This window comes from Thalassophryne amazonica, chromosome 11, assembly GCF_902500255.1.
Source record: "Thalassophryne amazonica chromosome 11, fThaAma1.1, whole genome shotgun sequence".
Taxonomy (NCBI): Eukaryota; Metazoa; Chordata; class Actinopteri; order Batrachoidiformes; family Batrachoididae; genus Thalassophryne; species Thalassophryne amazonica.
Genome location: NC_047113.1, coordinates 19062540 through 19078706, shown reverse-complemented (window position 1 = coordinate 19078706; position 16167 = coordinate 19062540). Strand labels below are relative to the sequence as shown.

The 16167-nt window shown below is 46.3% G+C and overlaps 1 protein-coding gene across 1 annotated transcript; it reads left to right on the top strand.

Annotated features, from left to right (window-relative positions):
* The first annotated feature begins 11977 nt into the window (after positions 1–11977).
* On the top strand, positions 11978–13637 carry zgc:162144 (RD3 domain-containing protein). Its single transcript, XM_034181353.1, has 3 exons — positions 11978–12346; positions 12462–12769; positions 13267–13637. The coding sequence occupies exons 1-3, from the start codon at positions 12341–12343 to the stop codon at positions 13634–13636; spliced, it is 684 nt and encodes a 227-aa protein (XP_034037244.1). The 5' UTR covers positions 11978–12340; the 3' UTR covers position 13637.
* Positions 13638–16167: the final 2530 nt, after the last annotated feature.

The window sequence follows — 16167 nt, the reverse complement described above, 5'->3', positions numbered from 1 at the left end:
AAGATGAATGAATGAATATACTGTGAGTTAACTTGATCATTTTAAAAAACACAAAAAGCTGTATTATAGGCCTATATCACTGTTGAATGTCTTGGTGACAGATGCACTATGTATATATGCATGCGCGCTCACCCAGCCGCACGTATATTTATATATTACTTGTTACAATTTTTGAGGATTATTGGGAGGTCAACAACCTTGGAGGTTACGGGCTAAAACGACTATGACTATGACGACTACGAACCTATACATGTGTGGGTGAAAAAAAAAACATGTAAAATGCAGAAATTTGGGGAAATTATGACAAACTGTGCTGCTTTTCTCATTCTATTGTCGTTATTTGTTAACAGATTGTTGGGAAAGTGTAGTGACACGGACCCACAACAGGGGGCGTAAATGAATGGACAATAGAAGGAGTTAAATTAGAACACTTTACTGTTGTGAATGCCACAACCAAACACAGCAGATTACAGAATGAATACAAGTCAATCAATAAAGGTGTCGTGTGGGCAGGCTCGACGATAGGAGACGCCCGTCTGGAGACGAACCGGAACCACACGATTTCCACCGCCACCGAACCTGAGGGATACTGGAGCCGCCAAGTCCCGAAGTCCCCAGGTGGCCACCGTCTCGGCGTGTCGGATCTGGTACTGCTGGCGGAAAACAAAGACAGTCAAGTGTGGGTGTGTGTACACCCAGTAACAATTATGGTGGGAATTCCACCTCCACCTCTCACTCAATATCTTGCAGAGTACCGCAGTGATTCCTCAGGGGAAAAGAGTGCCGTCCAGCACTCACTCAGCTTCCACCGACAGAGGGACCAGTACTCCTGCAAACACACAATATACAGATTATACTGTACCACACAAACGGCTGAGGATATTACCTCTCAATGAAGTTGATATCTCGGCGATGTGGTGGAGGTGTCTTCCTGCTTTTATTCCTGGTGTGATGTAGATGATCAGTGACAGCTGTCATGGTTGATGGGTGACAGCTGTCACCTCGGCTGTTCCTGGAGGCGGCAGAGCCCTCTCGTGCCTGAAGCCCGCACTTCAGGCAGGGCACCCTCTGGTGGTGGGCCAGCAGTACCTCCTCTTCTGGCGGCCCACACAACAGGACCCCCCCCTCAACGGGCGCCTCCTGGCGCCCGACCAGGCTTGTTCGGGTGGCGACGGTAGAAATCGGCCAGGAGGGCCGGGTCCAGGATGAAGCTCCTCTTCACCCAGGACCGTTCTTTGGGTCCATACCCTTCCCAGTCCACCAAATATTGAAAGCCCCGGCCCATTCGACGGACGTCCAGGAGCCGGCGTACTGTCCAAGCCGGCTCCCCGTCGATAATACGGGCAGGAGGCGGCGCCGGACCGGGTGCACAGAGGGGTGAGGTGTGATGTGGTTTTACCCTGGAGACATGGAAGACCGGATGGATCCGCAGTGAGGCCGGGAGTCGGAGCCTCACTGCGGTAGGACTGAGGACCTTGAGGATGGTGAATGGTCCGATGTAGCGGTCTTTCAACTTCGGCGACTCGACCTGGAGTGGTATGTCCTTGGTTGATAGCCATACCTCCTGCCCGGGCTGGTATGCGGGGGCCGGGGACTGTCGACGGTCTGCATGGGCTTTTGCCCTCGTCCGGGCCCTCAACAAGGCCGAACGGGCGGTGCGCCACACCCGACGGCATCTCCGCAGGTGGGCCTGGACCGAGGGCACACCGACCTCTCCCTCCACCAAAGGAAACAAAGGGGGTTGGTACCCCAGACACACCTCAAATGGGGAGAGGCCGGTGGCAGAGGACACTTGGCTGTTATGCGCATACTCGATCCAGGCCAGATGTTCACTCCAAGCCGTCGGGTGTGCGGAGGTAGTACAACGAAGGGCTTGCTCCAACTCTTGATTGGCACGTTCGGCCTGTCCGTTAGTCTGAGGGTGATACCCAGATGAGAGGCTCATGGTGGCCCCCAGTTCCCGGCAGAAACTTCTCCACACCTGCGAGGAGAACTGGGGACCACGATCCGAAACGATGTCTGTAGGTATCCCATGCAGCCGGACAACATGGTGGACCAGGAGATCCGCCGTCTCCTGGGCCGATGGGAGCTTCGGGAGGGCCACGAAGTGGGCCGCCTTGGAGAATCGGTCCACTATCATGAGAATGGTGGTGTGCCCCCGGGACGGCGGGAGGCCCGTGACAAAATCCAGACCGATGTGGGACCAGGGGCGATGAGGCACAGGAAGTGGCTGTAGGAGTCCCTGTGCCTTCTGGTGGTCCGCCTTGCCCCTGGAGCAGGTGGTGCAGGCCTGGATGTAAGCCCGGACGTCAGTCTCCAGGGACGCCCACCAGAAGCGCTGCCGGACCACTGCCACGGTCCTACGCACCCCTGGGTGGCAGGAGAGTTTGGACCCGTGACCGAAGTCCAGGACGGCAGCTCTGGCCTCTGGTGGGATGTACAGTCTGTTTTTCGGTCCTGTTCCGGGATCCGGGCTCCGTGCCAGGGCCTCCCGGACGGTCTTCTCCACGTCCCAGGTTAGGGTAGCCACGATAGTGGACTCCGGTAAGATGGGTTCCGGTGGATCCGACAGCTCGGTCTTGACTTCTTGTTCGTGCACCCGGGACAGGGCATCCGATCTCTGGTTTTGGTCCCGGGGCGGTAGGTGATCCGGAAGTCAAAACGGCCGAAAAACAGTGACCAGCGGGCTTGCCTGGGGTTCAGTCACTTGGTGGTCCTGATATACTCCAGGTTCCGGTGGTCAGTAAAAACCATGAAAGGCACTGACGCTCCCTCCAGCAGGTGTCTCCACTCCTCAAGAGCCTCTTTCACCGCAAGGAGCTCTCGATTGCCCACGTCATAGTTCCGCTCTGCCGGGGTCAACCTGCGGGAAAAATAGGCACACGGGTGAAGAACCTTATCTGTCTCTCCGCTCTGGGATAGCACGGCTCCTATCCCTGAGTCAGAGGCGTCCACTTCAACCACAAACTGGCGACTAGGATCGGGCTGCACCAAGACAGGTGCAGTCGAGAAGCGCTGTTTCAACTCCCTGAACGTGGCATCGCACCGATCCGACCAGGTGAAGGGAACTTTTGGTGAGGTCAGGGCTGTCAGGGGGCTAACTACCTGACTATACCCCTTAATGAACCTCCTGTAAAAATTTGCGAAGCCGAGGAACTGTTGCAGCATCCTACGGCTCGTAGGTTGGGGCCAGTCTCTCACCGCTGCGACCTTGGCCGGATCCGGAGTGACGGAGTTGGAGGAGATGATAAACCCCAGGAAGGACAAAGAGGTGCGGTGAAACTCACACTTCTCGCCCTTCACAAACAGCCGGTTCTCCAACAACCGCTGCAGGACCTGACGTACATGCCGTACATGGGTCTCAGGATCCGGAGAAAAGATGAGTATATCGTCCAGATATACGAAGACAAATCGGTGCAGGAAGTCCCGCAAGACGTCATTAACCAAAGCTTGGACCGTCGCGGGGGCGTTAGTGAGGCCGAACGGCATGACCAGGTACTCAAAATAACCTAACGGGGTGTTGAATGCCGTCTTCCATTCGTCTCCCTTCCGGATCCGAACTAGGTGGTATGCGTTCCTAAGATCCAACTAAATCCCCGCTAAGGATTGTAACTGGGAGTCGTGTGGAAATGTGTGTGTGTCCCACGTGAATTTCTTGGCCCACCCTAAGCCCAGTTTCTAGGGGCGGGCGTTGGTGTTTAACCGTTCGGGGCAATTGCTCAATTGGTGCTCCATTGAGCCACAAACAAAACACGCCCCGCGGGGAAGCCTCCTCTGTCTATTCGGTGGTCTGAATGTGGCCCTGCTCGTGTCTGTAGCTTCGTCAGCAGGGGGAGCTGTTGCCCCACGGGACGTAGAGGCCAGGGAGCGTGGGAAGGGCGGAGCTTTTTCAGACCCGGAAGGAAGAGGGACGGCGCGCGCGCGGCCACGTCCTTCGTCTCGTTCCCGACAGCGTTCTTCCAACCAATTGTCTAACCGTATAACAAGATCGATAAGCCCATCTAATTCCCGCGGTTCATCCTTGGCCACCAGGTGCTCCTTCAGGACCGATGACAGTCCGTTTACGAAGGCGGCGCGGAGCGCAGCGTTATTCCAGCCGGACCTCGCAGCCGCGATGCGGAAGTCGACTGCATAAGCGGCTGCGCTCCGGCGTCCCTGTCTCATTGACAGCAGCACAGTTGAAGCGGTCTCTCCCCTGTTAGGGTGATCAAACACTGTTCTGAACTCCCTCACAAACCCAGTGTACGTGTGAAGGAGCCGTGAATTTTGCTCCCAAAGCGCCGTAGCCCAAGCGCGTGCCTCTCCCCGAAACAGAGTAATCACATAAGCTATTTTGCTACCGTCTGACGCGTACATGACGGGACGTTGTGCGAAGACGAGCGAACACTGCATGAGAAAGTCCGCGCACGTCTCCACACAACCTCCGTACGGCTCAGGAGGGCTTATGTATGCTTCAGGGGATGGTGGGAGGGGTTGTTGAACCACCACTGGAACATTCATATTCTACACAGGGTTGGCAGGAGGAGGAGCTGCAGCAGCGCCCTGAGCGCTCGCCGCCACCTGCGCGGAGAGAGCCTCCACCCTGCGGTTCAGGAGGATGTTTTGCTCGGTCATTTGATCCAACCGAGCCGTAAAGGCGGTGAGAATGTGCTGTAGCTCACCAATCACGCCTCCTGCAGACGCCTGCGCTCCCTGCTCTCCCATTGGTCGTTCAACAGCCGGGTGACGCCCCTCGGAGTCCATGACGCTGGCCGAGATATCCTGTTGGGAAAGTGTAGTGACCCTGACCCACAACAGGGGGCGTAAATGAACGGACAATAGAAGGAGTTAAATTAGAACACTTTACTGTTGTGAATGCCACAACCAAACACAGCAGATTACAGAATGAATACAAGTCAATCAATAAAGGTGTCGTGTGGGCAGGCTCGACGATAGGAGACGCCCGTCTGGAGACGAACCGGAACCACACGATTTCCACCGCCACCGAACCCGAGGGATACTGGAGCCGCCAAGTCCCGAAGTCCCCAGGTGGCCACCGTCTCGGCGTGTCGGATCTGGTACTGCTGGCGGAAAACAAAGACAGTCAAGTGTGGGTGTGTGTACACCCAGTAACAATTATGGTGGGAATTCCACCTCCACCTCTCACTCAATATCTTCCAGAGTACCGCAGTGATTCCTCAGGGGAAAAGAGTGCTGTCCAGCACTCACTCAGCTTCCACCGACAGAGGGACCAGTACTCCTGCAAACACTCACAATATACAGATTATACTGTACCACACAAACGGCTGAGGATATTACCTCTCAATGAAGTTGATATCTCGGCGATGTGGTGGAGGTGTCTTCCTGCTTTTATTCCTGGTGTGATGTAGATGATCAGTGACAGCTGTCATGGTTGGTGGGTGACAGCTGTCACCTCGGCTGTTCCTGGAGGCGGCAGCGCCCTCTCGTGCCTGAAGCCCGCACTTCAGGCAGGGCGCCCTCTGGTGGTGGGCCAGCAGTACCTCCTCTTGCGGCCTCTGGCGGCCCACACAACACAGATTTAAATAAAATCTGCCCTTTAATTGCTCTTTCTAATGAACCCATACATGCCTGGGTAGAAAAAAATGTTTTATGTAAAGTGTGGAAATTTGGGGAATTTACTGTGTTTTTCCTGTCATCATAATTCTCGATAGATTTTTATAAATGAGGCCTCGTAAGTTGTATTCAAGCTGATTAAAAGCTCTAATGAACCAATACATGCCTGGATAAACAATCCTTATGTATTAAAATATAAATCTGAAGTATGCCTTGCCATTGTGGTGATTTACCTTGCTGCTTTTTCCACTGTAATATTATTGGTAGTCTTTTAATGACAACAACATATATATGAGTTTTACTAACATTTTATTCCAAGTAGATATAAAGCCATTCATAATTTATGACTTTTGACCCTCAGTTAGGGTAAAAAGTACCTCCTCCATCCCCTCCAACCACAGTTAAAATTTAAATGCCGCCTGTTGCCACCATGTACATATCATATTAAACAACACTGCAAGTATATATACATAAATATATTTAAACATTTTTGTTTCTGTATCTGTATGCATGTGAATGCATACAGATGAACAGAACTTAGGCGTTGAGTTATAGTCTCAGTGTATCAATATTAAATTGTGACATAACTACTTTAAAATAGACATTTATTTTACATAATTACATTAAGGCTCTTGTACAGTTCATTTTAGTATTCGAGAATTTGTTTTTGTAGTTGGTGCAGTTGATGGTGAAGCATGGCTGCCTTTTTTTCCCCTCATTTCGCTTCTGTTTAACTGGCTCAAGGTGCTCTCTCCACCCTTAGTAATGGCCGCCGTGCGGCACGCTGCTAGTCACGTGACGTTCATTCCAGGTCTCTATTTCCATGGCGCCACCTACTCCTCTTTATAATGTCTATGTTTGTCTACCGTTCGTTTGTGGCTTTTTACGACAATGTTGTCTGGTTTGTGGCTTTTTCTCCACTGGGGCTGAATTTTTGTGCCATTTCCGGTTTGTGCCTTCGTCTACCATAAAAGTGAGCTTCGCGGCGCTCGCTCTTATGATAGACTAATATGTATATGTCGCAGACATGATGAGCGAAGCTCTTCAGCATCTCACCATGTTGTTTAGGTCCTTCAGACTTTTTTTAGTAAATACTTCAGTGGAGCATGAGCATGGCTAAAACCTTTCAGCTTCTGGGGGGCTTTATGTTAGAAAGACTAAAAAAAGAAAATAAGATTATAAAATCAAGCCTTCACTGTGCTTTGCGATCAGTCCAAGATGGCGTCTGCATTTCCTGGGCGTCTACTCCTCTTTGTAATGCCTACCTTCATCTACCGTTGGCCTTGTGATAGAATCACTACAACGACTGGTCCAAGATGGCTGACTGTCTCTGGCCATGTCAAGTCTGGTGTTTCGTAGCTCTTCATTGACTGATCACACCGAGCTGCGCCAATCAGAATTAGGTGGAGCAGGTCAAGTTGAAAAACATGATCTCCAGGTGAAGACACTAACTTCAAAACAATGAATGCAATTTCCTCGTAACTCACCAAATTAAACACAGATACAGTATAATTTGGACAAACCCTGTTACATCTGGTTAACTTAATGCATCCTGTTATCAAAAAGGCAACTTTATTTTGTACGTAATATCCTTTGTCTGGCAAATACTGGATAATTTATTGGAAATTACAGTTTTGACTGAACTCACATGGACTTTGTCAGCCTCCTGAACACTGTGTCCTCATCACGTGTCCTCATCAACCCAGCTAACAAGCTAGCTAGCAACTGAGGGAAGCATGATACAAAACAAAAAACATACAACAGAATGGGAAAGTAAAAACAGAATTAAACAATGAACAAAATGTGTGGCTGAGACTGATGCCAAAATGTTCTTTTCATATGGCCAATTAGTGCTGAGAAACTCCAAACACTGTTTCAAAACGTTTTGAAATCTATGAGTCACCCTCCAGGGAAGATATTGTGAGCCAACCATTCCATTAACATTCCATAAAACATTAAAACACAAGTAAAGAGACTGTTCACAGTGTTCTTGAATTTCATATTCACATTATGGTGCTTGTTAATTTTGTCGCTCATAGAAAAAGGACGTGTTGTTAAACCTCGTCTGGACGGGAAGTTGCTGGCAAACTATAGAACTGTTTCTAACCTAAGGCTTTATGAGCCTATGCAGTCAGTCTTTAGAATCAGAATCAGAATCAAATTTATTGCCAAGTTCTCACATACAAGGAATTTGATCTGGTGTCATTGGTGCATAAACAACCAGAGTAAACAAAGATTTCTGACATCTGCCAATCCAGATCCGGATCACCTCCAAAATTTAATGGAGTCTTCCATGGCCTAATATCCATCTGTGGTGCAAATGTGGTGAGAATTTGTTAAGTGGTTTTGAAGTAATATTTCAAAGCCTATATAAAGTAAACTCTTGATCCAGAATCCTGATCCGGATCCAGATTGCCTCTAAAATTTAATGGAGTTTTCTATGGCCTAATATGTATCTGTATTGAAAATTTCGTCAAGATCTGCAATGTAGTTTTGATGTAATCCTTCAAAATGCATATAAAGTGAATCTTGATGCGGAATCCGGATCACCTCCAAAATTCAGTGGGGTCTTCCATGGTCTAATATGAATCTGTGGTGAAAATTTTTGTCAAAATCCATGCAGTAGTTTTGATGTAATCCTGCTAACAGGCAGACAGGCAGACATAGTAGAGAAGCTTGAATCTTCGACTGGACTGGGTTGCTTGACGCGAGGACGTTTTGCAGACAGACAGGCAGGCAGACAAACAAATAAACACAGGCGATTTTATTACATCCTTGGCAGACATAATAAAAAGAAAAGAAATATATACTTCTGTAAGAAGTGATTGGTGCATAAACAATATAAGAAAAGGAAAAATACTTCTGTAAGAAGTAAAGGAGTCAAATAGGCAAATCAAAAAAATTGGCAAAACTATGTTCACTGTCAGATAAATATAACAGCAGAATGGGGCTGTGGAAAGGCATGCAGATGTACAGTACGTTTCAGTGCAGGGATGATCAATCTGTACTTTGTGGGAGTTGTGGGGAAGGCAGGGTAAATGGGAGTCTCTGGCATTATTTATAAGTCTAGCTGTGGATGGAAAGAAGCTGTTTTTGTGTCTTCAGGTTTTAGTCCTGCTGGACCTCAACCACCTGCCAGAGGGGAGGGCAACAAAAAGTTTGTATCCTGGGTGAGAGGGATGGGCCGCTATCTTCCTAGCTTGCCTCAGGGCCCTGGAGGTGTACAGGTCCTGTAGGGATGGCAGATTGCAGTTGATAACCTTCTCTGCTGTGTGGATGATATACTGTAATTCTTAGCAGTGGCAGCAGTGTACCAGACGGTGACAGAGGAGGAGATGATGGACTCAGTGATGGCAGTGTAGACGTTCACCATGTTGTTTTTGGTAGGTTTACCTTCCTCAGCTGCTGCAGAAAGTACATCCTTTGTTGTGTTCTCTTGGTGAGAGAGCTGACGTTTCGCTCCCACTTGAGGTCCTGGGTGATGGTGATCCACAGAGTCTGCACTCACTAAAGTGGAGAATAAGAGTCTACATTTGTGTTGCTCTTATTGGATTTACTGGATTCACCTTTGTTTTTAGGTTTGCTGATTTTCTGATTTGTGCTTTTAACATTTGTGTTATTGTCTTTTTTCATGGCATAATGTCTACAAAAGTGTATGGCCTGAAAATGCTATGAAAATCTATTAATTTTATTCCTGCTGCTTTGCAAGACAAGCACTGAATCAATCTGTGCTCTGTGTTTGGCTCACATGGTGTGTGGACCAGTGACTGAGTAACACCACCTGTTTTGCAGAAATGTAAAAATGCCTACCTTCTTATTTTAAGAGTTCACCATTATAATGACTTTGGGATATTTTTGACCACAAACTTTAACATCTATATTTAAAATACCTGGAGACCTGGTTTGCTGAAAAGGTGTAGAATATGACCCCATTAACGGGAGAACGATGTCTCTTTCGTAACAAAACCCACTGTTGCCATCTGTAATTAGATTATAACAGTCATTACAACCACTCATTCTTCCAGGTAGGCTCTGGATTTGAATGTAATCTCAGATTAGGCGTCTCAATGCTGCTGAGTGGTGTGGAAACCCAGGAGGACCATAATAGTTAACTCATGTACAAAACTATATCTTGTGTTGGTTAGATTGCTCACTCACAGAGTTATGTAATCTACGCATAATGTTTGGTTATAAAAGGCGCATAATTACTATCTGATATTGAAAAATATGTAATTTTCAAGGACAATGTAACAGCAGCCACTTTGAACAAGAATTTCTCATAGTTTAATTTAAATTTAATTATCTTATAATGCGCCAAATCACAGCAAAAGCCGTCTCAAGGCGCCCTACAAAAAACAATTCAACATAAAATTTAAATAAATCATCCATCCATCCATTTTCTTCCGCTTTATCCGGAGTCGGGTCGCGGGGACAGCAGCTCAAATTAAAAGCCGCCCAGACCTCCCGATCCACACACACCTCCCCCAGCTCCTCTGGGGGAACCCCAAGGCGTTCCCCAGCCAGCCGAGAGATGTAGTCCCTCCAGCGTGTCCCGGGTCCCCCCGGGGCCTCCTCCCAGTTGGACGCGCCCGGAACACCTCTCCAGCGAGGCGTCCAGGGGGCATCCGGAAAAGATGCCCGAGCCACCTCAACTGACTCCTTTCGACGTGGAGGAGCAGCAGCTCGACTCCGAGCTCCTCCCGAGTGACCGAGCTCCTCACCCTATCTCTAAGGGAGCGCCCAGCCACCCTGCGGAGGAAATTCATCTCGGCCGCTTGTACTCGCGATCTCGTTCTTTCGGTCATGCGCCAAATCTCATGACCATAGGTGAGGATCGGAACATAGATCGATCGGTAAATCGAGAGCTTTGCCCCCCTACCTAAAAATTAAATAAATAATTAAAAATGAATTAAAAAATTCAAATACATAATTAAAAACAGAAATAAAACAATAAAACAGATAAAAAAAAATAAAAACTATTCATAAGAAAGAGAATAAAAATAGGTTTTCAGTCTTGACTTAAAAATGTCCATGGACTCCAACTGCCTCATGGTCGCAGGAAGACTGTTCCACAGGGTGGGTGCACGATACGAAAAGGCTCTTTGACCCGCTGACTTCTTCTTCACCCTGGGAACACAGAGAAGTCCCGCATCCTGCGACCGCAAAGCCCGGGCCAGCACGTAAAGTTCCACCAGATCAGCTAGATAAGATGGCGCCAGTCCATGAACAACCTCATAAGTCAATAAGAAAACTTTAAAATCTGCTCTCATAGAGACAGGGAGCCAGCACAAAGATGACAAATTTTGTGTGATATGTTCAGACCTTCTGCTACATGTCAGAAGTCTGGCGGCAGCGTTCTGAACCAGCTGAAGACCCCTGATGCTGGACTGCGGCAACCCTGAAAATAGAACATTACAATAATCTAGTCTAGAAGAAACAAAAGCATGAATCAGGGTCTAAGCATCAGCCATGGACAGGATGGGGCGGATCCTCACTATATTTCTCAGATGGAAAAAGGCAGTCCTAGTAACATCCCTGATGTGGAGGTCAAAAGACAATGTGGGATCAAAAATTACCCCAAGGTTCCTCATTTTGTCCATATGATGTATGACACATGAACACAGACTGAGCGCCAGCTGTTAGGCTTTTATGACTGTTTCACGACGTGCCTTTGAGCAAGGCAGCACATCCACTTGTATGTTTGACTTAAGTCCTGCACAGAAAAATCCCTTGCCTTAAATTCTTTTAAATTTATCAGTAAAAAAGTGTCTGTATATGGCCACACTTTTCAGTGTTAAATTAACACTTTTTTAACACTAACATTATCTTGTAAACTCTTACAGAAGGAAACTTTGTCAGTGTTTCAAGATGAGGCACAACACACCCACAAAGATACACAGTTGAGTTTGAACCGACAACTTTGTGATCACTGCATAGGACGTTACCTCAGTATTCAGTCATGGGTGGAACACCTGTAGAGTGTTGAATTAACACTATGATTTAATGACAATATTGTGTGTGACACCAGTGTGGTGTACAACTTATTCGAAATTAGCACCAAAACCTTTATACTTTACACCAAGATGCTAGAAATTTGACACTGACAAATTATCTAAAATCCAGTAAGTAAAGAAAAAATGAAGAAACCTGCTAAGTGTCCCATCAGTATCATGCAAATGGATTTTAACTCCCAAAAAAGAGAATCTTGTCCATGAGTTGTGTGAGAAAAGAGAGGAACTTTTATGACTTAATTGCTGTGAGTTTTCAGCTCCATTATGGGTTCAAATTCCATCTGAGACCTTTGTGGTGTTATATAAACAGCACTTACACTTTAATACTTAAAATGTTAAAGTGCTCTCTACACAAAGATACACTACCATAAGTGAACACTGTTAACATTTTATACTGACAAACTGTAACTTGGACTCAGAATCACTGAGAATGACATCAACTCTTTGATAATGTTCATTTTAACACTGAGGATTTTGGTGTGAACCGCTCTCCTCGGGTGGGTGCACGCTGATGAGGTCAGCTCATTAATGCAGGATTATATTTATGCTCAATCCTGAGCTCGCTCACACACACACACACACTCCTCACAGGAGTACTTACTGTCTGCCAGGGACCATCACAGGTACGCAAGGCAGCCAGTGTGCAGAGGAGCTTCAGTTTGTCACCATCTGATGGAGGCCTGCTGTCCACCCGGCTGCTAACAGGTGGATTTCTCTCATAGGAGGCTCCCTTACTGCCGTGCAAACACACTCTCATGAAGGTGAGATGTTAATTTGTAAAATTCTGCGTGGAATATTTTAGAACACTTCTCATAAAAGCTGGTTGGATTTGATATTTGCAGTTAACCACAAATACCGCCCTCCCTTCCTTCCCAGATGTTTCCTTGGTCAGCTGTGTTCTCCTTTGAGCCCAAAGTGCCCGGCCAGCGCACCATCAAGGAGATGGTTACCAACACTCTCATGCTGGAGCTGGGGGCGATAGTGAAGCGCACTGAACGCATCCATTTGGAACGGGTATCAGAGGGCCGTCGCCGTCGCTGCAGCACCTCCTCCTCGGCTGACTATAGCTGGCTGGTCAACACCCCAGTCCCACGGCATTATCAGCTGACGCCCAACGACCTGCTGGAGCTCCAGGACCTCTGTGAGAAGATTCCTCCTGCACAGTGTGGTCCTGTGATTGTCAGGTGAGACCATAAAGACAAACTGGCAGCGAAGTACAGATATATCTGTTGTTCAAGTAGAATTTTAGACATGCAGAAACAGAAGAGAGGAAACCCCCCCCCCCCCCCCAAAAACCATGTGCAATGTTTCAATCCAGTGATTGCAACATACGTGCATGCAAGAAAGAAAATGTATATAGATGAGCCATTTACTTATGAAGTCATAGCAAGCACTGAATCATACTTTGGTTGAAATTAAGATAAATTTTGTGATCAATGCACGCAACAGTGGTCATAAGTCAACACTGCAGCTATTCACCAGCATTAATAATTATGATGCTAAAATAAACAGACCCATTCCAGTAAGATTGGATTATACTTTGAAACAAAATTCTACAATACTTTAGTACTTTTGTTTCATCTGCTACCTTGCATCCTCTTAAAAAACAAACTTCATCCTTGCTTTAATAACCATGTGCACATTTCTTCTTGTACTACGCTCAACTTGTCTCTCACTCTAGGTTCAGAAGACTGGTGTCACAGATGGAACCTGAGGTTCACGAGGTCCCCCGACTCTTTCGGTCCGTGCTGCGTGACTGTGTGGATGAGTTGAGTGGGAATGATGACGATGCACCAATGAACGACCCGGTGTTCGAGAAGCGGCATCGCAGCAAAAGCCTTTCCTTTGTTACTTTCCGCAGCAAGTTCTGCACGGGGCATTTCCCGAAGGGCAACAACCTGAGAGGCTCCAGAGCCAATCTGCAGCAGCAGGTGGACTGGACCGATGAGGACAATGAAGGGGAGGAGGAGGCCATTAAAGCCAGGGCGAGGAAAGGAAGGAGTAAGAGTATGCCCGAAATCTGCCCCATTGAAGAGAGTGCTCATGGGTGAGGGGGGTTTGGGGGCGGGGGGTGTCTGTCAAGGAGCTCTGGCTGGGGGAGAAAGCCACTGGGAGCACTGGGGAGGTGGCATTTCAGCTAAAAGGGTGGATTGCATGTTAATGTTACATTTTCATAATATCTCTAACTTTTTTGGCCTCCTTCAAAAGGGAGTAAATCATAAGGATTTCTTTTAGAAGGTTGTTGAATTCCCAATGAACTTCCAAGTCCATTTCACAGTCGCTGCAGCAGTCTTGACTTTGTCTCAAAGAGTAGGGTCATTTTTGTACCTATTTGTGAAATCCTTTTATTAGAAATGTCACATGTTCTGCAAGTCAACTTTCTATTGCAGGTTTGCCTGAGATATACATGACATCAGTGAGGTTCAGGCTCTCTGAATGACATAATCTGCTCGAAAACATGCTCTGCAATACTCGGTGGGGGGGGGGGGGGGGGGGGGGGGGGGGGTCACCTTAAGCTACTTTTACTCAGCAGTCAGTTTCTGGACCACCAGCTTAGTTTGACGCATATCCAACACAGTTCTTTGGCAGTAACTAACTAATTGTGAATGGAAGGAGGGGAGCAATTAAAGGATATATATATATATATATTTTTTTTTTATAAAGATGTTTGTGTGATCCATTGTTCCTGATGTAAGGGAGACCAAATGGTGTTTCCAGACCATGGGCAACTGGTTGTGTTTATTTTTTAAATGTCTTGTCTCAAATGCTAGGGAGAAACTGAGTGAAAGATGCCTACTCCTTGATGCATAGAGTACAAACTGAATTGCAGTGCAGCCCTTCTTAGCGCCTCAGATACATCCCAGCACGACTAATTAGATCACTGCTGATTAATCCTCTTAAACCTTGAAAATGTCAGCCCACAAAACCAGCAGCTATTGTTTTATTAATATACACTTCCTTGTCAATACATCATTATCACTATTCACACTTTATACATGAAAGTGAGGCATTTGGCCACAAAAAGAAACATCAAGGGGAAAAAAAAAAAAATCTTTGTAAATGCTGTGGTCCTTTAAACAATATCCCTATTAAAATTGCTGATGAGATGCAACTACAACAGCAGTATGCAATTGGAGGCTGTTGAGGAAGCCACTGCATTTGTGCACCTCCACAACCAGCATAATCCCTTCATAAGCAGGGATGCAAAACCCGGAGCCTTCTTAAATACTTTGCCATGTACTGCCCAAACTGTGTTTGAGTTTTACAGTAGTGTTCAGAATAATAGTAGTGCTATGTGACTAAAAAGATTAATCCAGGTTTTGAGTATATTTCTTATTGTTACATGGGAAACAAGGTACCAGTAGATTAGTATTCTCACAAATCCAACAAGACCAAGCATTCATGATATGCACACTCTTAAGGCTATGAAATTGGGCTATTAGTAAAAAAACACAAAAAAAAAAAAAAAAAAAAAGTAGAAAAGGGGGTGTTCACAATAATAGTAGTGTGGCATTCAGTCAGTGAGTTCGTCAATTTTGTGGAACAAACAGGTGTGAATCAGGTGTCCCCTATTTAAGGATGAAACCAGCACCTGTTGAACATGCTTTTCTCTTGAAAGCCTGAGGAAAATGGGACATTCAAGACATTGTTCAGAAGAACAGTGTAGTTTGATTAAAAGTTGATGGAGAGGGGGAAACTTATACGCAGGTGCAAAAACTATAGGCTGTTCATCTACAATGATCTCCAATGCTCTAAAATGGACAAAAAAAAAAAAAAAAAAAAACAGACGCATAGAAGAAAACAACCATCAAAATGGACAGAAGAATAACCAGAATGGCAAAGGCTCACCCATTGATCAGCTCCAGGATGATCAAAGACAGTCTGGAGTTACCTGTAAGTGCTGTGACAGAAGACGCCTGTGTGAAGCTAATTTATTGCAAGATCCCCCGCAAAGTCCCTCTGTTAAATAAAAGACGTGCAGAAGAGGTTACAATTTGCTAAAGAAACACAACTGCCTAAAGAGAAATGGAGGAAATGTTGTGGACTGATGAGAGTAAAATTGTTCTTTTTGGGTCCAAGGGCCACAGACAGTTTGTGAGACGACCCCTAAACTCTGAATTCAATCCACAGTTCACAGTGAAGACAGTGAAGCATCATGATATGTGCATGTTTCTCCTACTATGGTGTTGGGCCTATATATCGCATACCAGGTATCATGGATCAGTTTGGATATGTTAAAATACTTGAAGAGGTCATGTTGCCATGTTGCCTTATGCTGAAGAGGACATGCCCTTGAAATGGGTGTTTCAACAAAACAATGACCCCAAGCACACTAGTAAACGAGCAAAATCTTAGTTCCAAACCAACAAAATTAATGCCTCGCAGATATGAAGAAATCATGAAAAACTTTGGTTATACAACTAAATACTACTTAGTGATTCACAGGATTGCTAAAAAAGCAGTTTGAACATAACAGTTTTGAGTTTGTTAGTGTCAACAGCAGATGTACTATTATTGTGAACACCCCCTTTTCTACTTTTTTGTACTAATAGCCCAATTCATAGCCTTAAGACTGTGGCAT

What these genes read in the sequence shown, in the direction of transcription:
- zgc:162144 (XM_034181353.1), top strand. An exon ending in TGTGGTCCTGTGATTGTCAG is followed by an intron (nt 12,770 to 13,266) that starts GTGAGACCATAA and finishes CTCTCACTCTAG; the next exon opens with GTTCAGAAGACTGGTGTCAC.